General features: G+C 43.1%; 1 protein-coding gene across 1 annotated transcript in view; it reads left to right on the forward strand.

Moving 5' to 3' along the window:
• Positions 1-6: 6 nt before the first annotated feature.
• The window catches only part of rtn4r (reticulon 4 receptor), a 53,758-nt gene continuing 36,752 nt past the window's right edge, over positions 7-17,012 (forward strand). The window contains exon 1 of the mRNA XM_019885487.1: positions 7-477. Coding sequence (XP_019741046.1) covers positions 456-477 — 22 coding nt within the window. The 5' untranslated portion in view covers positions 7-455. The remainder of the gene's footprint in view (positions 478-17,012) is intronic.

Raw genomic sequence — 17,012 nt, forward strand, 5'->3', positions numbered from 1 at the left:
GCACCATCCATGCGCATCCACACACTTTCGACTTGGAAACTACAGGATTGGACAAGAGGATACGTGCTTTTAAAAAACATGGATTCGATCTTGTGTTTGCGCCTTTGCCGCTGATTCGACTTTTTCTTCTTCCATTTTTTTTTTTGTTGTGTTTGTTGTGTGTGTCTGTGTGAGTGTGCTGCGTGTCAATGTGGACCTCGGAGCTGTTTTGACGCCCTATATTTCGGCGTCGACTGGTGTCTCGAGCGCGCCGATCCTAAACTGGATGTTTATCCCGGACTCTTTCCGTCAAGTCGCCCGCATGACCGAGCTCGGGTGCGGGCACAGAGCGGGCTGCCCACTCGGGAAGAGCCGCGGCTAAAGTTTGCAGGGGCTGGCCGTTCCCACCTCCGGATTGCCGATCTGTCTGGATTTACGCACCTTCCAGTAACACCATTAACACCCCGCCTCAAACCATGAAGACCATTATTGCTGATGGTGAGTATTGACACAGGGTCGTGAGTTAAGTTTACACATAAAACAGACGTGATGGATAACTGCGCACTGGGGCCATTCGGGTTCATTTAGGGGGTTGTTTAATAATTTCTGATGAATGGGGGGGTTAACTCGTGATGTGAATGCATTTCATTTCCCTATTCGGAGTGACTGCAGTCTGCGTGTGTGATGGAACAATTTAACCAGGGCGCGCACCTACCTGGAAGCTCTCGCCTCCTCCCCTATGATGAAATTTGCAGACAGTCCACTTGGCGGCTCAGTAGCACCACGCAGTGCATGAGCCTCAACCGCCCCCCCCCATCCCCCCCACACACACTTTGATAATTGGATTTTTTTTTTGTTTGTTTGTTTGCGTGTGTCCTCGTCCCACTGTAGAGTGAACCCAATAGAGTGACAGGAAATTGACTCTTGCCAGCTTTCGTCCGGGTTCGATTCTTGAGCAATTCTAACACGGCTTGCCCTTCCCCAGTCCAGTCCCACCGGAAATGACCAACAACCTCAGTTTTTGGCAGCCAGACGGAGGGTGCATGCTGGGAGGAGGATGCACCTGCCCTCGTGTGGTTGTGTTTTGCTGTTCACGCAGAAAATGTCACATTCTGTACAGTGCCAGCATCACAACTCATTTTTACTTCCATCGGGTGTTTTTTCAAAGACATAGTTCGAGTTTATTTTTATTTTATTTTATTTTTTTTTTTGACCTGTTAAGTCCTCTATGCTGGCAGTGAATTCAAATTACTTCACAATTCGCAGCAGTTTGGCAGATGGTGAACGATTCTTCCAAAATAAATAAATACAATAAAGAGTGGCTTCAAACTGTTTGTTGCTACTCCCAGTTGAAGTTTGCTGTCAAACTAAACCCACAGCAAAGCCGATATATATATATATAAAATCACATTTGTTCATATGGTCCCCCATAGAAGGAGCAGCAACACAATGTCCACTGAACTGAAAAAAAGGGCAAAAACTGTTTGATTCTTGATGCTTTCTTCAATTACTTTACGACATTATGTATTTGTAAAGTATAGTCACATAGAGTGCTATTTTTAATGTTTTCTTAGGGGGGGGCTGGAACAGATTAATCCAATTTCCATTCATCTCAATGTGGAAAGATGATTTCAGTCTTTTGAGTCATGAGCGAGAACAGAATGAACTTGCATTTTCCCATTGTATGCGGCCACACTGCCCCACCCTGAGTCACACACGTTCACACACACAAAAGCACGCGCATGCACGCGCACACACACTGACAGGGCTTACGCATGTTATACCCACTCCTCTTCACGCTGCTCATTACGTTCCTAAAACTGCAGGATTACGGGAAGAAAGCCGCAGATTATGGTAGGTCCATCTTTGCATTTCCCATCCAGATAAATCAAAGTGGCACTCCTACTTGTGCATTCTCTTTGAGAAGTCACCCCCCCCCATGTTATACATATGCATTTGCAGACCCTTTTTTCTGGCACTACCTCCCACAGACCCCCATTTTTTTTTCATCGCTTTGCAGGCGAGATGTACAGTAGAATAGGAATGAAGTCGTCGGGCCACATGGATACTGTGACACATGATAATGACGTTGTAAGTGGAAGAATAAATATTTAAAACGCTTCTGGGCATGAGTTGTGATCAACTGCAGCACTTTATGAGTGTTTTCATTTTGTGTTTGTGTGTCTGACGGTTTATCCCGAGTAACAAAGTACCTTAGTGACGGTGGCGCTCCTTGCCCACATGTGAGGGCATTCCAGTACCTTAACAGCTCCATTTTTTAAATTTAACTTCTCTCAGTGGCATTTGAAATTTGTTTGTAACTCAAAGTCAAAAGAAAAAAAAGCAACCAGGCAACAGCGCTTAACTTGGAAATTTAAGTTGGGAATTTTTTTTTGAAACAACACAAATATAACCAGTCTGCTTTCTTAGATAGACGACCACCAAATCTGAGAACATTTACTGTTGAGAGGCTGAATTTATAATGAAACAAGTTAAAAAAAAAAGGAATAATTGATTAGTTGTCAATTAACTATTGCATCTCTCTCTCTCATATATATATATATATATACAGCCATCTCGTTACCTCTGCGTCCCGCGTCCTAGATGCATAATTTTCCCGCAGGATGCAATTGTTTCTGTCAGTCAGATTGTGGTCGGACTTAAATTCAACCCCAACCAAATTGGAATCATCTGATCAATGCCTGAGTGGCAAAGCTGTTGCTCATGGCTGTTTCTTTTTTTTTTTTTTTTTTAAACTCCCTGGCAAAAAAAAAAAAAGAAACAAAGTGCCCAAATGAGTGGCTAAAACCATTATGGTGGGACGGAACGCTTTCCCTTTCAGCACTTACAAAGCCGCGAGAAAGTCAGGCTTATTGTCTCTCTTTAATGAGTTAACCGTTTGTTTGTTGTGGCAGTGCCAAAAAAGCGGTGCCCTATTTTTAGGAAATAGGCCACAGGATGCAGCATCTGAGGTGGAGAGATAATTGTCGGGGACTTATCACGGCGCAAAGAAAACGAGGACAGGCGCAGATCGAATAACAATGGCTGATTTGCATAGCAGCATTAGGTGGGATCAAACACGGTGCCTTAAACTGGCAATGAAAGGCGACATCTTCCGCAACCCTGAGCGGAAACGTGAAATTGATCCATCGGCGTGTTTGGGTGGGCGTGCGCATAAAGAGCAGAAAAGGGGGTTTGTTTATGTGCTGTGTGTGTGTGTGTGTGTGTGTGTGTGTGTGTGCGTTCATTCAAAAGCACGTCTGAAGCCAGTCAGGAAATTGGAATGCTTGACGGTTATCAGATTTGGTCTTCTGCTTCGTGTCTTTCACACGCCGCAAATGAGAGAAGTACCGTATTTTCCGCACTAAAAGGCGCACCTGGAAGCCTTCCATTTTCTTCAAAGCTCACAGCGCGCCTTAAAATGGATGTGTCATTACGGTCATATTTCGGCCCCCAAAATGGCTCCTTGCTCGAGACATGCTGACAACGAGGAGTTCAAACTTAAGGCGATCGGGTTACGCAGTTGAACACGGAAATAGAGCAGCGGCAAGCGAGTTCAACGTTAACAAGTCAACGTTCTAACTTGCTGTTGGTTAAGTGAACTGTGTCGCTGCTTTATTCAAAAAGTTTTACTGACATCTGATCGTTATTTCTGTTGGCGTTTCCTTGAGCGTAGCTCCATCTAGTGGATGCATTGTAGATTGCGTCTTATAATGCGGTGAGCCCAATATATGAAAAAAAAAGACAAAATAGGCCATTCGTTGAAGGTGCGCCTCATAATCCAGTGCGCCTTTTAGTGCGGTATGTTGTATATTCATTTCACCGCAATGTCATTGAGAAGGAATTTGCTGGGGTCCAATTTGGACGAGGCATCGGCAGAGAGCTATACGACTGATATATCGGAGCCAAACGACTGGAATATGTTCTGTTGCTCCGAGTGTCGTTAGTCAATGCCGCTGACTTATTGATCACACTGCCAAGTGCTGAGATTTCTGGTTTTAATATCCACTCCTTGTCGCACTTAGCCAACCGAGACCAAGACCTCCGCAGATTTCATGACCACTAGTTGTGCTCTGTTTGTCATTTCAGCGCAACGTGCCCGAGTGCTGATTCCGCCGTTTCGTTTTGCGGTTTCGTTTTTACTTTCTACACCTGTTACCTAAATCCAGCCCATCACATGGTTTCCTAGCGTATTTATTTTGCAGCAAGGTTAAAACTAACCCCGACGAGGAATTTTAAATGTGGAAAAGTCCCTTTTGAATAATGCTGAAGTACTTTTCTTTGCCCATTAGACTGTCAAATGAATTAGAAACATCTCTTTGTTAACCTTTCAGCATCTCTCATGAACATTTTTTTTTTTTGGCAACACCTAACCAGCATTTCTGGAAAAAAACTAAATCGATGACTGCAAGCCAAAGCATAACCCGAAGTTTGCCTGCACGTGGAGTCAGCCACTCGTAAAACTTGGTCCACTGAACGCCCCATTTCACACCGTTAAGCAAAATAAAAAAATAATCGGCCCCTCAATGTAGTGTCCTTATCCCACGATAAAATACCAAGTGCCCCACAAAAAAACAAACAAACAAAAAACCCCCAAAAAACTTATGCTAGTTACATTGCAACATCATCATGACATGCCGTCATGTGACCCTGTTGATTTCTGCGGTCAGTTGCAGATGCATTCCACGTGTCTGAAAGGCATTGTCCTCTTCATGAAAACAAAAATCGAGGATGAAGATGTCAGTGCTTTGTGCAACAAACAGCGGCTTGGCGCCATTAACGTTAACGTCTCGGTGATGGACTGCAGCAGGCGGAGGCGGATCTGAGATGTTCACCGCATCCCGATGTGCGCCGTCCGTCAGGGAATTCTGTTAATTAGCTGCACCCTTTATGTAGTGCCGGTCCGCTTTACATGTGCGAGCGAGGCTGTCGAAGTCATTTTCCATTCCGAGCCGCGTCAGCGTTCGAGTCGCCCTCGGTGGGGCAGTTGCGAGTGTGAAACTGTGTACATGTCTCCATATATCTTCATTCTATTCCCCCCCCCCCGCTCCCCCCACATTAGATCAATATCGGTTTTACGAACAATCCGATGAATACTGAAACTAGTTTTGACCCAATGAAAAAAACAAGCAGATATTTAAGAATACAGTGCAACTGTTAAAAAGCACTCTGTCCAACAAAAAGGACCAATATGCAAATTTTTGGGTTGCATTGGCCAACCCGATGAAGTTACGAGTTGGCAGAAAAAGAAACGACTGCACTCAGGTAGGCTATAAATAATTGTGATGAGATTGCAATTTGGTGCTTCCAGCTGCTTTTCAAGGTGGCGATATCAATTGTCTTCTGGTTGTCGTTGAGCTTTAAAAGTGCAGATGTGGCTATTTCATTGAGCTCAATTCATTCTTTTTTTTCAAGAATTGTGACTGCAAAAATGACATCACGATCAATCTAAATTGAAAAAAAAAAAAAAAAATGAAAAATAACCATCAACAAAAGAAATACTGTCAGGTTTTCCGGAAAGGTTCCGCACAGATTTGGGATTCCACAAATGTAGACACAGATAAGAGTTTTGGCAAAAAAAAAAAAAAAAAAAAATGAAAAATAACCATCAACAAAAGAAATACTGTCAGGTTTTCCGGAAAGGTTCCGCACAGATTTGGGATTCCACAAATGTAGACACAGATAAGAGTTTTGGCAAAAAAAAAAAAAAAAAAAAATGAAAAATAACCATCAACAAAAGAAATACTGTCAGGTTTTCCGGAAAGGTTCCGCACAGATTTGGGATTCCACAAATGTAGACACAGATAAGAGTTTTGGCAAAAAAAAAAAAAAAAAAAAATGAAAAATAACCATCAACAAAAGAAATACTGTCAGGTTTTCCGGAAAGGTTCCGCACAGATTTGGGATTCCACAAATGTAGACACAGATAAGAGTTTTGGCAAAAAAAAAAAAAAAAAAAAATGAAAAATAACCATCAACAAAAGAAATACTGTCAGGTTTTCCGGAAAGGTTCCGCACAGATTTGGGATTCCACAAATGTAGACACAGATAAGAGTTTTGGCAAAAAAAAAAAAAAAAAAAAATGAAAAATAACCATCAACAAAAGAAATACTGTCAGGTTTTCCGGAAAGGTTCCGCACAGATTTGGGATTCCACAAATGTAGACACAGATAAGAGTTTTGGCAAAAAAAAAAAAAAAAAAAAATGAAAAATAACCATCAACAAAAGAAATACTGTCAGGTTTTCCGGAAAGGTTCCGCACAGATTTGGGATTCCACAAATGTAGACACAGATAAGAGTTTTGGCAAAAAAAAAAAAAAAAAAAAATGAAAAATAACCATCAACAAAAGAAATACTGTCAGGTTTTCCGGAAAGGTTCCGCACAGATTTGGGATTCCACAAATGTAGACACAGATAAGAGTTTTGGCAAAAAAAAAAAAAAAAAAAAATGAAAAATAACCATCAACAAAAGAAATACTGTCAGGTTTTCCGGAAAGGTTCCGCACAGATTTGGGATTCCACAAATGTAGACACAGATAAGAGTTTTGGCAAAAAAAAAAAAAAAAAAAAATGAAAAATAACCATCAACAAAAGAAATACTGTCAGGTTTTCCGGAAAGGTTCCGCACAGATTTGGGATTCCACAAATGTAGACACAGATAAGAGTTTTGGCAAAAAAAAAAAAAAAAAAAAAAATGAAAAATAACCATCAACAAAAGAAATACTGTCAGGTTTTCCGGAAAGGTTCCGCACAGATTTGGGATTCCACAAATGTAGACACAGATAAGAGTTTTGGCAAAAAAAAAAAAAAAAAAAAAAAATGCAGGACCGAGAGAGTACATTTGTTCTCATCTATACGAGGAATCACAAGTTCCCAATTTCCTTTGGCAGACAAGTGTATGCATGAGAAAACGCGTGTTTGTTTTGTTCCAGAGAAAGCAAAGCGAAACCTTCCAGGGTCGATGAAATGTTAGTTGCAACAAAACGCCGTTTCTCTGCTGACTTGACTTGAGGATGGCGCAATCGCTGATTTAATATGTTGCATCTTCACCACGGATGAAGTCTCATGGAGGATTTCTTCGTCTATTTACAAAAATCTACAGTGACACTGTATCGTAATCCTTTTAAAGGTGCTTACGCATGACAGAGCGGGTCAAGCCTCTCGGTGTGCCTGAGAGCAGCCTTTCAAAGTGCAAGCATAAAATGTGCAGCGGCGACCGAGATGAGGTAAGCATTACTGTCTGAGCCGGCGCGGGGCACCGAAGCCCGCTCGCTGCCGGAGAAAAGGCATCCATCCTCTCGCATTGCCGTGATGCTACACGGCGGCGCTTTTGAAGGTGTGCAAACAAATCGCCCATTTGTCATGTCGCTGTGTCGCGTCGCTCCACTTTGTGTCCATTTCTCTGTCACTGTGTTCCATGGAAGTTGCGCGCTTGTTGCGAGTCCAGCTGCAAATGTGCAGCGCTGCGCTGCTGCCTGCACGCCGACGACACTGATTACGGGCCCAGTGGAGTAGGCTGACTGATGGCCTGGTAAATTGTTAATCAGACAGAAGCAGAAGCGCTTCTTAAATTAGAAGCGCGTGTCAAAGTGGGGCCCGAGCAGATTTTAGCAAGCAGGGGCGCCACATTGATTGATAAATGAATGGATTGATGGAGAGAAATTGCTTTGTTTTGTTCTTTTCTGCTCATGGAAATCGCATATTTGCGTGGCCGCTGGTTGCTAGGCAGAATTCAATCACCTACAGCCATTTGCTTCCTTTTCCCCTCCCTCAAAACACAAAAAAAAAAAAACCCTGGCAGTCGTGCTCACTCTTCTGCTTTTCTGGGGAGAGAGCTTCACCGCCCCATTCGCCAGAGAAACCACAATGGCAGATGGGTGATATGGGTTGATGGATGGGCGCATATTTAGATGGATAAATGATGGACAGACGGAAACACTGACTTACACAAAAGGAAGATAAATAATAGAGCGCTTGATGGGTAGATGGATAGATGATGGGATGATGAATGGCTATGAGATAGACAAGAGAAAAATGGACAGAAAGATTCAGCTCACAGAAACACGTGCATTTGGTCAGGGATGGCCAACTGGTGGCTTGGCCCGCTCGAAATTTGGGAGATTTTTTTCCCTTTTTTTAAAATAACCATACATGGATTCTTTTTTGATATTTTGTTTCTTTGTGATTTTTGTTTCTTTTTTTGGTGGGGGGGGGGCGTTTTTCGTGGAAAATTTAGATTGAAACTATGAGCGTATAGAACTTTTGGGTCTTTAATTATACATGGATGATGAGCTATATTCAATACATGTTTACGACAAAAAATAAAATCGGGTGACATGGGGAAAATAATTGCAGAAACAATGGGGAAAAAAAGATATCTAAAAAAAAAAAGGCTGGGAATATGCAAAGCCACAGGTGCTGACTGCAAGCATGCGGAGGTTGACTGTCATTTTAAGTTGTAATTCCGCCATTCACCACTAGATGACAGACATGACACGACTCTGATTAGACTGAATATTCTTTTTCCCCCCAATTTGGAATGACAGATAGGACAAACATAGTACCTCAAAAATATCATCATATCATCATACCCCCCCCACACCCGAGTAGCACTGATGAAAAATTGCTTGAAGTTGCCCATCTCGGCATTAGATGCTATTCTTGCCTTCATTGAAAAAAACGCTCTTAAGGGCCATTTCTTTGCCTTGCGTACACTAGTGCTGCGCTTTTAATCTGAAGGGCAAACATTGCACACTTGATTCCAGAGGTTGCATAATTTAGTGGGGATTTTAAAACGGAATTTGATAGTGTCGAGCGGGTGGGAAGCACTTTGAGAGGAAGTCAGAGAACAAACGGTTTGAATAGGTAACAAACCATTCTTGCTCCACGTTGGCAAATTTATCTCGAAATAACACATTTTATTGAATTCTGAAAGTAAGTCTCACTTAAAATTGTAAAACTGAGCGACCTTGTGCGAATATCTGGCGGAGACAAGTAAAAATTCATTTTGCATTCATATCTTTGATGTGAAGCAATGTCAGAAAAGCTACAAGCAATTCCATTCCAAATATTCAGTGGCTTTGGAGAATTAGCTTGTGCAGGTTGGATGTGCCTTTTATTTTATTTATTTATTTAAATCAGCTCTCTCTAAATCAAGACATAAAAGGCTTTTTTCGCGAGTAGAGAATCCTAAAACTTTTCGAAGATGAGGTTTAATCGACCTTTTAAATATTGCCAAGGATTTTATTGAGCATGCTCGGCATTCAGTCCCATCTACGGCAAGGCGACATGACTTGGACGCCCATTTTCTTTTCTTCCAGGCCAGTGTGAGACATTTCATCACTTCTGTCTGGTGCGGAATGAGAAACAGACTTGTCTCGGAGCAGGAGATGATCATTCGGAGCTGGCTTATATATCCATCCATCCAACCATTCAATCATTTTTTGATCCGCTTCATCCTCACAAGGGTCGCGGGGCGTGCTGGAGCCTGTCCCAGCTGTCTTAGGGACACCCAGAAACGGTTGCCAGCCAATCGCAGGGCACACAGAGACGAACAACCATCCGCGCTCACACTCACACCTCGGGACAATTTAGAGTATTCAATCGGCCTGCCATGCATGTTTTTTGGAACGTGGGAGGAAACCGGAGTACCCGGAGAAAACCCCATGCATCACTTTCCGTGATGCATGTGAATCCATGTTGTAAATATTCGTCCGACCGCTTTTTTTTTTTTTGCTCGACATAGTTAGCATGTATTAAAAAAATTCTAAAAAAAAAAAATCACACGACGTACTATCGCAAGAGTCATACGTTGACGACTGAGCGAATTAAATTTCCCGCAGCACTGATTGGACAAACAATGTAATGTGATCATCTGCAGCCAGTGATGGCCACGTGGGCGTATCATAACTAACTGACATGTTGAGTCGGGTATGTCTTAACCTCCATGGCAGAGGCTTCGTCGAACCCCTGAGACCGATTCACCGAACCACTGGGGTGGGGTTCGATCGAACCATTGATTCGATATATACGCCGCGAGAGCTGCAACTGAAATTGTCGCAGAGTAAAATCCCTCCAGATAAAATACTTATAAGTGAAATTCAAAGCAGTGAGTGTGCCTCGGAAAAAAAAAAAAAAGTATAATTTGTATCCCCTGGAGAGATGAAAAGTTAAAAAAAAAAAAAAGAAAGAAAAAAGCAGTGAGTCATTCAGGGGAAATAGGGCGTCACTTACTGGATCAGGAGGAATTGATCTGTTGATCTTTAAACAGGAGTTCAGCAAATTTCTACCCGCACGTGTCACATCCTTCCATACACAAATCAATACCAGGTTGTTGAAAATGCATCATCTGTCACGGCCGCGGCGACACAACTGGCCCGCGTGGTGCCACGTTCAGGAGCTCTGACGTGAATCGAGTTTTGCTCTCGGAGGAGCGGTCGGATTAAAATGCAAATCGGAGGCGTGAACGCCGCTCTTCCTTCCGATGTCGCGGCGGATTGTCTGACGACGACATTCCTCATGACTTTTCACCGATGTCACGTCTCGCTTCTTCCTCTCACCTCGGTGATCCCTCGCCCTCTCAATCCGTCGTTTCCTCCGCGGCGCACGGCCCCCGTCACTCATTTTCTTGTCTGCACTAGTCGGTATAAATGCCGAGATTCCCTCGTGTCGCTACCGGGCCGCGGCAAATGGCTTCATCTGTATGTGGATTACAACAAGCGACCTGGCCGAGGCCAGTCCTTGCGGACTGAACCACCGCTGCCCAATTTTTCATTATTTGTCTCCATGCGTCCCAAAATATGTTTTGTTTCTCAGCCAGAAATAGATCGGACATATTTATTACTTTGTCTCTCTCCCAAATTGGTTGTTATCCCTTGAGTTGGCTTTTGTACCTTAAAATTGCTTCCATCATTTTAATTGTCAGGCACAGACTCAACGATTTGGTCTACGTTTTTAATGGCATGAGCAAATGACATTCACGTCCATGAAGTGAAGCGCGTCTAAGTCAATTGTTCGAGATTATCATGCCGCAACAATTCTTTTTGAAGTAAAATGTGTGTTGAGGCAATCCAAAACAAAATAATGAAACACGTCTCCCCTTCGGTGCACGTCTTGTCACTTTCTGGAAAAGTAAAAAATAACAAACTGCTGAAAATATCATCAATGAAAAGTAAACAATTCATCAATCATGCATGTCTTGAGTTAAGAAAGAAGCCACCTTGTTCGCAATCCTGGTTTTGTTTGCAAGTTTTTATGCAAGAGACCGCAGCAGTTTATACAAGAGAAACCTGAAACCACTTTATCGGTCTCATCGCGCTAGTATCAATCAAAAATTAATACCGCCCTTGCGATCGATATCATCGACATTCGGATCGATCCGCTCACCACAACGAAACCTTGAAATTCTTCCCGCTGCGTCCACTGTTGGTCTGCTTGCGTTCGACGGAGGAGTCCAAGTGTGGAATCCGAATTCTCGTGGGCTGCTTTCGGTTTTCACGATCATCATCTGAAGAAATAATTGAGCTGATGAGGAGAGAAGGAAGGAAGGAAGGAAGGAAGAAAAAGGAAATGTCTGTGTTGCTCCTCAAAATTGTTCTCTCACGCCCGTACGCGTTGTCTGGTAAAAGCTCCCAAATCATTACGCCAATTATTCCAGCGAGGGAGATGAGCGCAACCGACACTCCGTCTATGAGCTGTAAACAAATGATGATGAAGGTTCCTTTGCGATTGCCTGCGTGAGAAAACCAGTTCTTGATCGTCTCACTGCGGCGTCCCGGGACCGGCGCCAGAAATTGAGTTGTTGACAGACGTTAGCGCTTTGACAGATCACCTCTTATCCCCTCCGCCCCCAACAAAGGTGTTGAGGTTTCCTGACATGATTTTTTAATGAGTCAAACGACCGGTGGCGTGTTTCAATTTATTGCATTTTTTCAACTCATTTGTCGGCTGCAAATTTCCGGTGGGTTTTCCATAAATCCTTCAGTGGTCTACCCGCAAGTAAATGACAGGTTGTGTCCCCCCCCGTATATATAAATAAATACAGAGGTGGGTCTGAAAATGGTTGGTACTGAATGAAGAACAACTTCCTGTCTGTGGGCCCTTCATAAAGGCTAATCAATGACACCAATGAGCAACCATTACAGCATTAAACTGTCTGGAAAACTTGCCTGAGTTATGAGCGCCCCTCCTGCCCATAACCACATTCCACACCGGAGTAGTCGTTCGTCTTCCATTAAAAGCGAGCGGCCACGTGGGTCAAGACGTACGCATTCGGAAATTCGAGGAGGTCACTTGTGGTCCGGCGTTTCCCGTCAATGGATTCCGTCTGCACACAAGCCATTAATAGAAACCTTTTATTTCCAAAGCGTAGTGCATTAGGAACCATCTGCATTAGTCGCACCTAGTCTGAGAGCGCTGCAAGTCACCGCCGAGCCTCAAAGCATGACTCAGCGAGAGAGCGCGAGAGCGGTGAACGTTATTCAGGATGAGCACAGGACATCTTTTAGTGGCACCATGGTCGTGTGCTGGAGGAATCATTGAACCCATGTTGGCATTGACCGCTCAATGTGTGAAATGATCAAGCTTCTGGGCCCATCAGAATCCTGAAGGGACTCTCCTGAGGTTCGTCTTGCTGACCCGAAGGTCATTGAAACCATTATTTGGGTCGCACATGGTTAACCCTCCTCCGTGATCCCATGATCCATCTTTTTTTTTTTAGATTTCTACACGTGTCAAATGAAAAAATGGACTGCAACACATTTAAAAATTTTTATTTTCTTATGTCACTTTTAGTGAATTACAGTCATCTCAAACAATAAAACCCAGCAGGCACCATCTCGGCACGGTTCCTCAGCATCCATGTCATTCCCAATGTCGATCAGTGTCGTCTTCCAAATCCATTTTTCTCAAGCGGCACAATGATTCGATTTGGGTGATACAGGATCGGCGAAAAAGATGCAGGATTGGTTGAGTGCAAAGTCCTTAAACAGGAATCGGCGCATCTCCAATATTACTACTTTCACGAACCCCCCCCTCGCAAAAAAACCCCCAAAAAAAAACCAAAACCATCTTTTTGAGTTGCCAAAGAGCCCATCTTCGAGTTAGTATTACGTATACTATATTTATGATAATCAATGGCTAATTTAATAATTTTTAAAAATGCTATTTTGTTTTGCTATTATTAAAATGAATAAAAAAAAATGGTCCAAACATGGCAGCAGCATCCGCAGTTCACACGATTGCCCAACCAGTAAAAAAAAGTAATAAAATAATAATAATAATAATAACAACAATACTTCACAAAAGCAGACTACTGTGGTTACATCTGCTTTTCACACTCTTCTTGAAAGGTCTTGGCGCCATTTGTGATGCAATAATAAATAAAAGGACAAACTGACTTAGCAATATAACGGGCATAAATGATTCCGCTGCAAACTTCACCTTCGTGGCTGATGTCTCCATTTTGCAACGAACCGTTTCACAATCCATTTTCAACAAAACAGGCTTACTCAAATGTCTCTCATCTATTCCCTGTCATTTTCGTGTCAAATGTAAACACCTCCGCTTTCAATTTTGAGGCAACACAGTTCCACGCTGCTGCCAAGGCAAAAGGCGGCGGGCGTTTTAACAACACTTTGCGGACAGTTAAGCGCTCAAAAATGATTTGCTCTCGAGCTATTTTCAACATTTTAAATTGGTTTGTAATGCGTGAAAATAATCGACGACGCAGGTAAAAAAGGAAGAAAAAAAAAACGTCATTGACCATATTTGGACATTGTGGGTTCCTGCCCGACAGCAACAATATATTTCTTCATTACATGTGCAGGGTGAACATGATTAGCTTTAGCGGGAAAAGCAGCCAAGACAAATGGGACAAACAAAACGCAGCATCACTGTTGCCCCATGTGCTGTTTACATTTCCGTTTTGTTTTTTTTTTTGGTTACATTTTATGACGGTAACATTTCAACAATATTCAAGAATCACTTAGGATGCTTCTCAAGCACGTTTTATGCGCCCCATTTCTTCCTTTGCGCATATTCTGACATCTGCCATGATTGTCATATCATATCGAGCCGTTCTGTCATTTCCACCTCGACCACAAAATGGTCTCAAGCTCACTCGGCCCAATGCAAGTGTTTCATTTTTTTCCTTTCTTTGTTGCGACAAGAGGCGGCTCAGAGTGCTTCTTTTTCTTCCCCCACTTATAATTGTCCATAGAGAACTTTTATTGGTACTCGTCGGCGATACATTTTCCAACGGATCATCATTTCTTCACTTTCTTTTTTTTTTGCATAATCGAGTCTCTTCAAAAGAAATCGTCTGTCAATAGTGCCGCAATGTAATTACGCTCCCCGCGTATCAAGAGAAGCGAATGGATACACGATAGCCTCTTTATTACCGAACAGTCTCATCAAGCCCACCGGTTGCTGCCGGCTCATAAACCCTCTCCCCGTCGCGCCGCCTTCCAAACTAGATAGATAGACGTCAGGCATGCATATATTAGCCCTGTGTTATGGTATTGACTCTTCCAAGTACTTAGCAGGAAAATCTGCTCAGTTTACAGCTAATTAATGTCATTAAAGGGGGCACACGCTAATGCGTTTATGCGCAGATAACAGAAACACAAGAGGCAGTGGCAGCGGGGCTCATTTTACCAGCAGGGCAAGGTGACAGTAATTACTTGGGTATTAAAGCTGCGCTGTTATATGTTTTCCAGCTCATCAAGGATGAGATTCAGGTGCCGGGCACTGATATGGGAGTTTTGGTTTCGTTGTCCGACCCAGTGGCAATTGAGAAAGAGAGCGTAGCTTTACACTGAATGTCTAGCCACCGTTTTATTCTCCGAGACTGAATGTGAGTGTTACTTGGCTCACGGTGTTTCCGCCAATGTGGACAAATCGATATTTACAAAATGCCCGGCGTGAAAACTTTCTTGCAATGAACTGGGCACTTTGACGTAGCGAGAGGTTTCCGCTTGATAACGGGGTCTGGAATTCTAAATGAGGCTTTTGCAAGTTAAGAGCCCCGGACTGCACACGTGCACACACAGTGTTCCTGAACATCCATTATTCCAGTTTGCGGCTTATACGCAGAGAGTTTGACAATCCAGATTGTGAAAGGGTGCATTGTGCGTGGTTGCAGTCATTCAGAGCTCAAATCCGCACCCAAATTCTCCATTCATCAACGCGTTGATGTCAGGAAATGGCTATTTGCATCGAGTCACATCTTTTCTGGAAAAAAACACGTCATAGTCCAATGAAGGAAAACTCAAATTTTATCAAAAGTGGTTGACAAATTCTTATATTCACTCACCTACGGAATGTAAGGAAAACATTTTCCTTTTTAGTTGAAAATGACTTTATGGCTTTATAACCACCAGGATTCCTCATCATGCTTTGGCCAATGGTAGAACCTAGGGCGTTTATTTGCTTTTGTTCGCCTTTTTAAATCCATCCACATTTTATTGTACCAGCCGCGACTGAGCTAATGCTAAGCTAGCTGGGGAGTTCATCTCTCCTGTCTGGCATCCAAGTTTGCAAACTCTTTTTGTTTGCTGCTAGGACGACATGAGAGGCAAAGTAATGACATGACAAAGGTGTTGATGCACTGTCGATAAGGGCTTCATTGACCGTACAACGTAACCATTTATAAAATGCTCATTAGCTAGCTAACTTTTTCAGCACAAGCAGCTTCACACGCTGAGTTGCCATTAAGTCTGTGCGACAATACGAAATGATCTGTTTTGATTTGACCGATTTTATTTGCGACAATAGGCAGTGCGGAAGCAAAGGCCTTTGTGCACCAATGCTAACTTTGCATGATGTTCTTCCCGCGGTGCTGAAGAGGCAAAGAATGAAAGACATGCTGTCGCCAGATTGACTCCCATCTTCAAAGTGCCGTTGCTCCGCCTTTCGTCTCGCTTTTCTCTTCTGAATGCTGGCCGACAACAAGATGCAGTGGTACTCAAATGAAGCTGAACTTAGACGATTAAAAAATAATAAGTATGTCGCTGAAAAAAAAAAAAAATCACATTACCGAAGGTGAGAGAACACTTTTCACTGCCGCGAGCGAAAATAATATCTGCAGATGATTGCATGACGCACAAACAGTAATCTTCCCAGTTTCCATTTCAATCACAAAACTGTCCATCATGAACATTCAGCTCGGTAAAGCCTTGACGATACTTGCGTGCATTTGAGGAAATAACACACTTGAGGGAAAGTTGTGTGATTCGTCGGGCAGTAAACCCTAACGAGATGCAATAATTTCAGTATTTACTGGGAGGAGCCGGTTTGGATTATTACCAAGAGTCATTCCCAGGTGTCCCTGCTATTTCATTGGCATGCCAAATAATGCTCCAAACAAGCACTTCAAATAAGCGCTTTCATGGTGTTTGTTCACACCCGCAGCAGACTCCAGTCGGGCAGCTGTTCTTTTCTTCGGTTGTTAAAAATTAGCTGCCGGTGAGGTGACGCGGGATCCCAAATGTGGTGTGGAAACTTGAAAAAATAATTGCGCCATATGCAGCTTGCTCTGAATTTGATCACCGGAGGATTGTAATAAACTCCATATGGGCCAACCATCAAAGGCTGTTTTCATCAGTCGGGAAATGGGAATAGCCCAGACAAAACACCCCGTCACTCTCTGTCACCCCGGCCCAATCTATATTTCATCAGCCTCGCATTTCTTTGAAACTTTCTCCGCTCTACTCCGTTTGCGCTCAAACTTAGTCGATTGCAATCGTGCCCCCCTTTTTTTTTTCCAGAAGTAAACATACTTCCAGCGCTGCTCGGTGAGCAGCTTCGTGTATGAGATCGAGTGTCAAAGCTTCCCCCGGGACGTTAAACGCCGCTCTTTGCTTATGCGACGCTGCTGTCACCGTCAGAGTGGATAAAAGTAGGAAGAAAAATACTTCAGGTGATGATGATGATGATGATGAGGATGTTGTCGGGTTGGTGACGGCACAGATATTCACACTCAAGTGCAGTGGCGTCGCGTGGGATGGCAGAAACTATAAGTCTCACGATAAGTC

This window comes from Hippocampus comes, unplaced genomic scaffold (assembly GCF_001891065.2).
Source record: "Hippocampus comes isolate QL1 unplaced genomic scaffold, H_comes_QL1_v1.1 scaffold78, whole genome shotgun sequence".
NCBI lineage: Eukaryota > Metazoa > Chordata > Actinopteri > Syngnathiformes > Syngnathidae > Hippocampus > Hippocampus comes.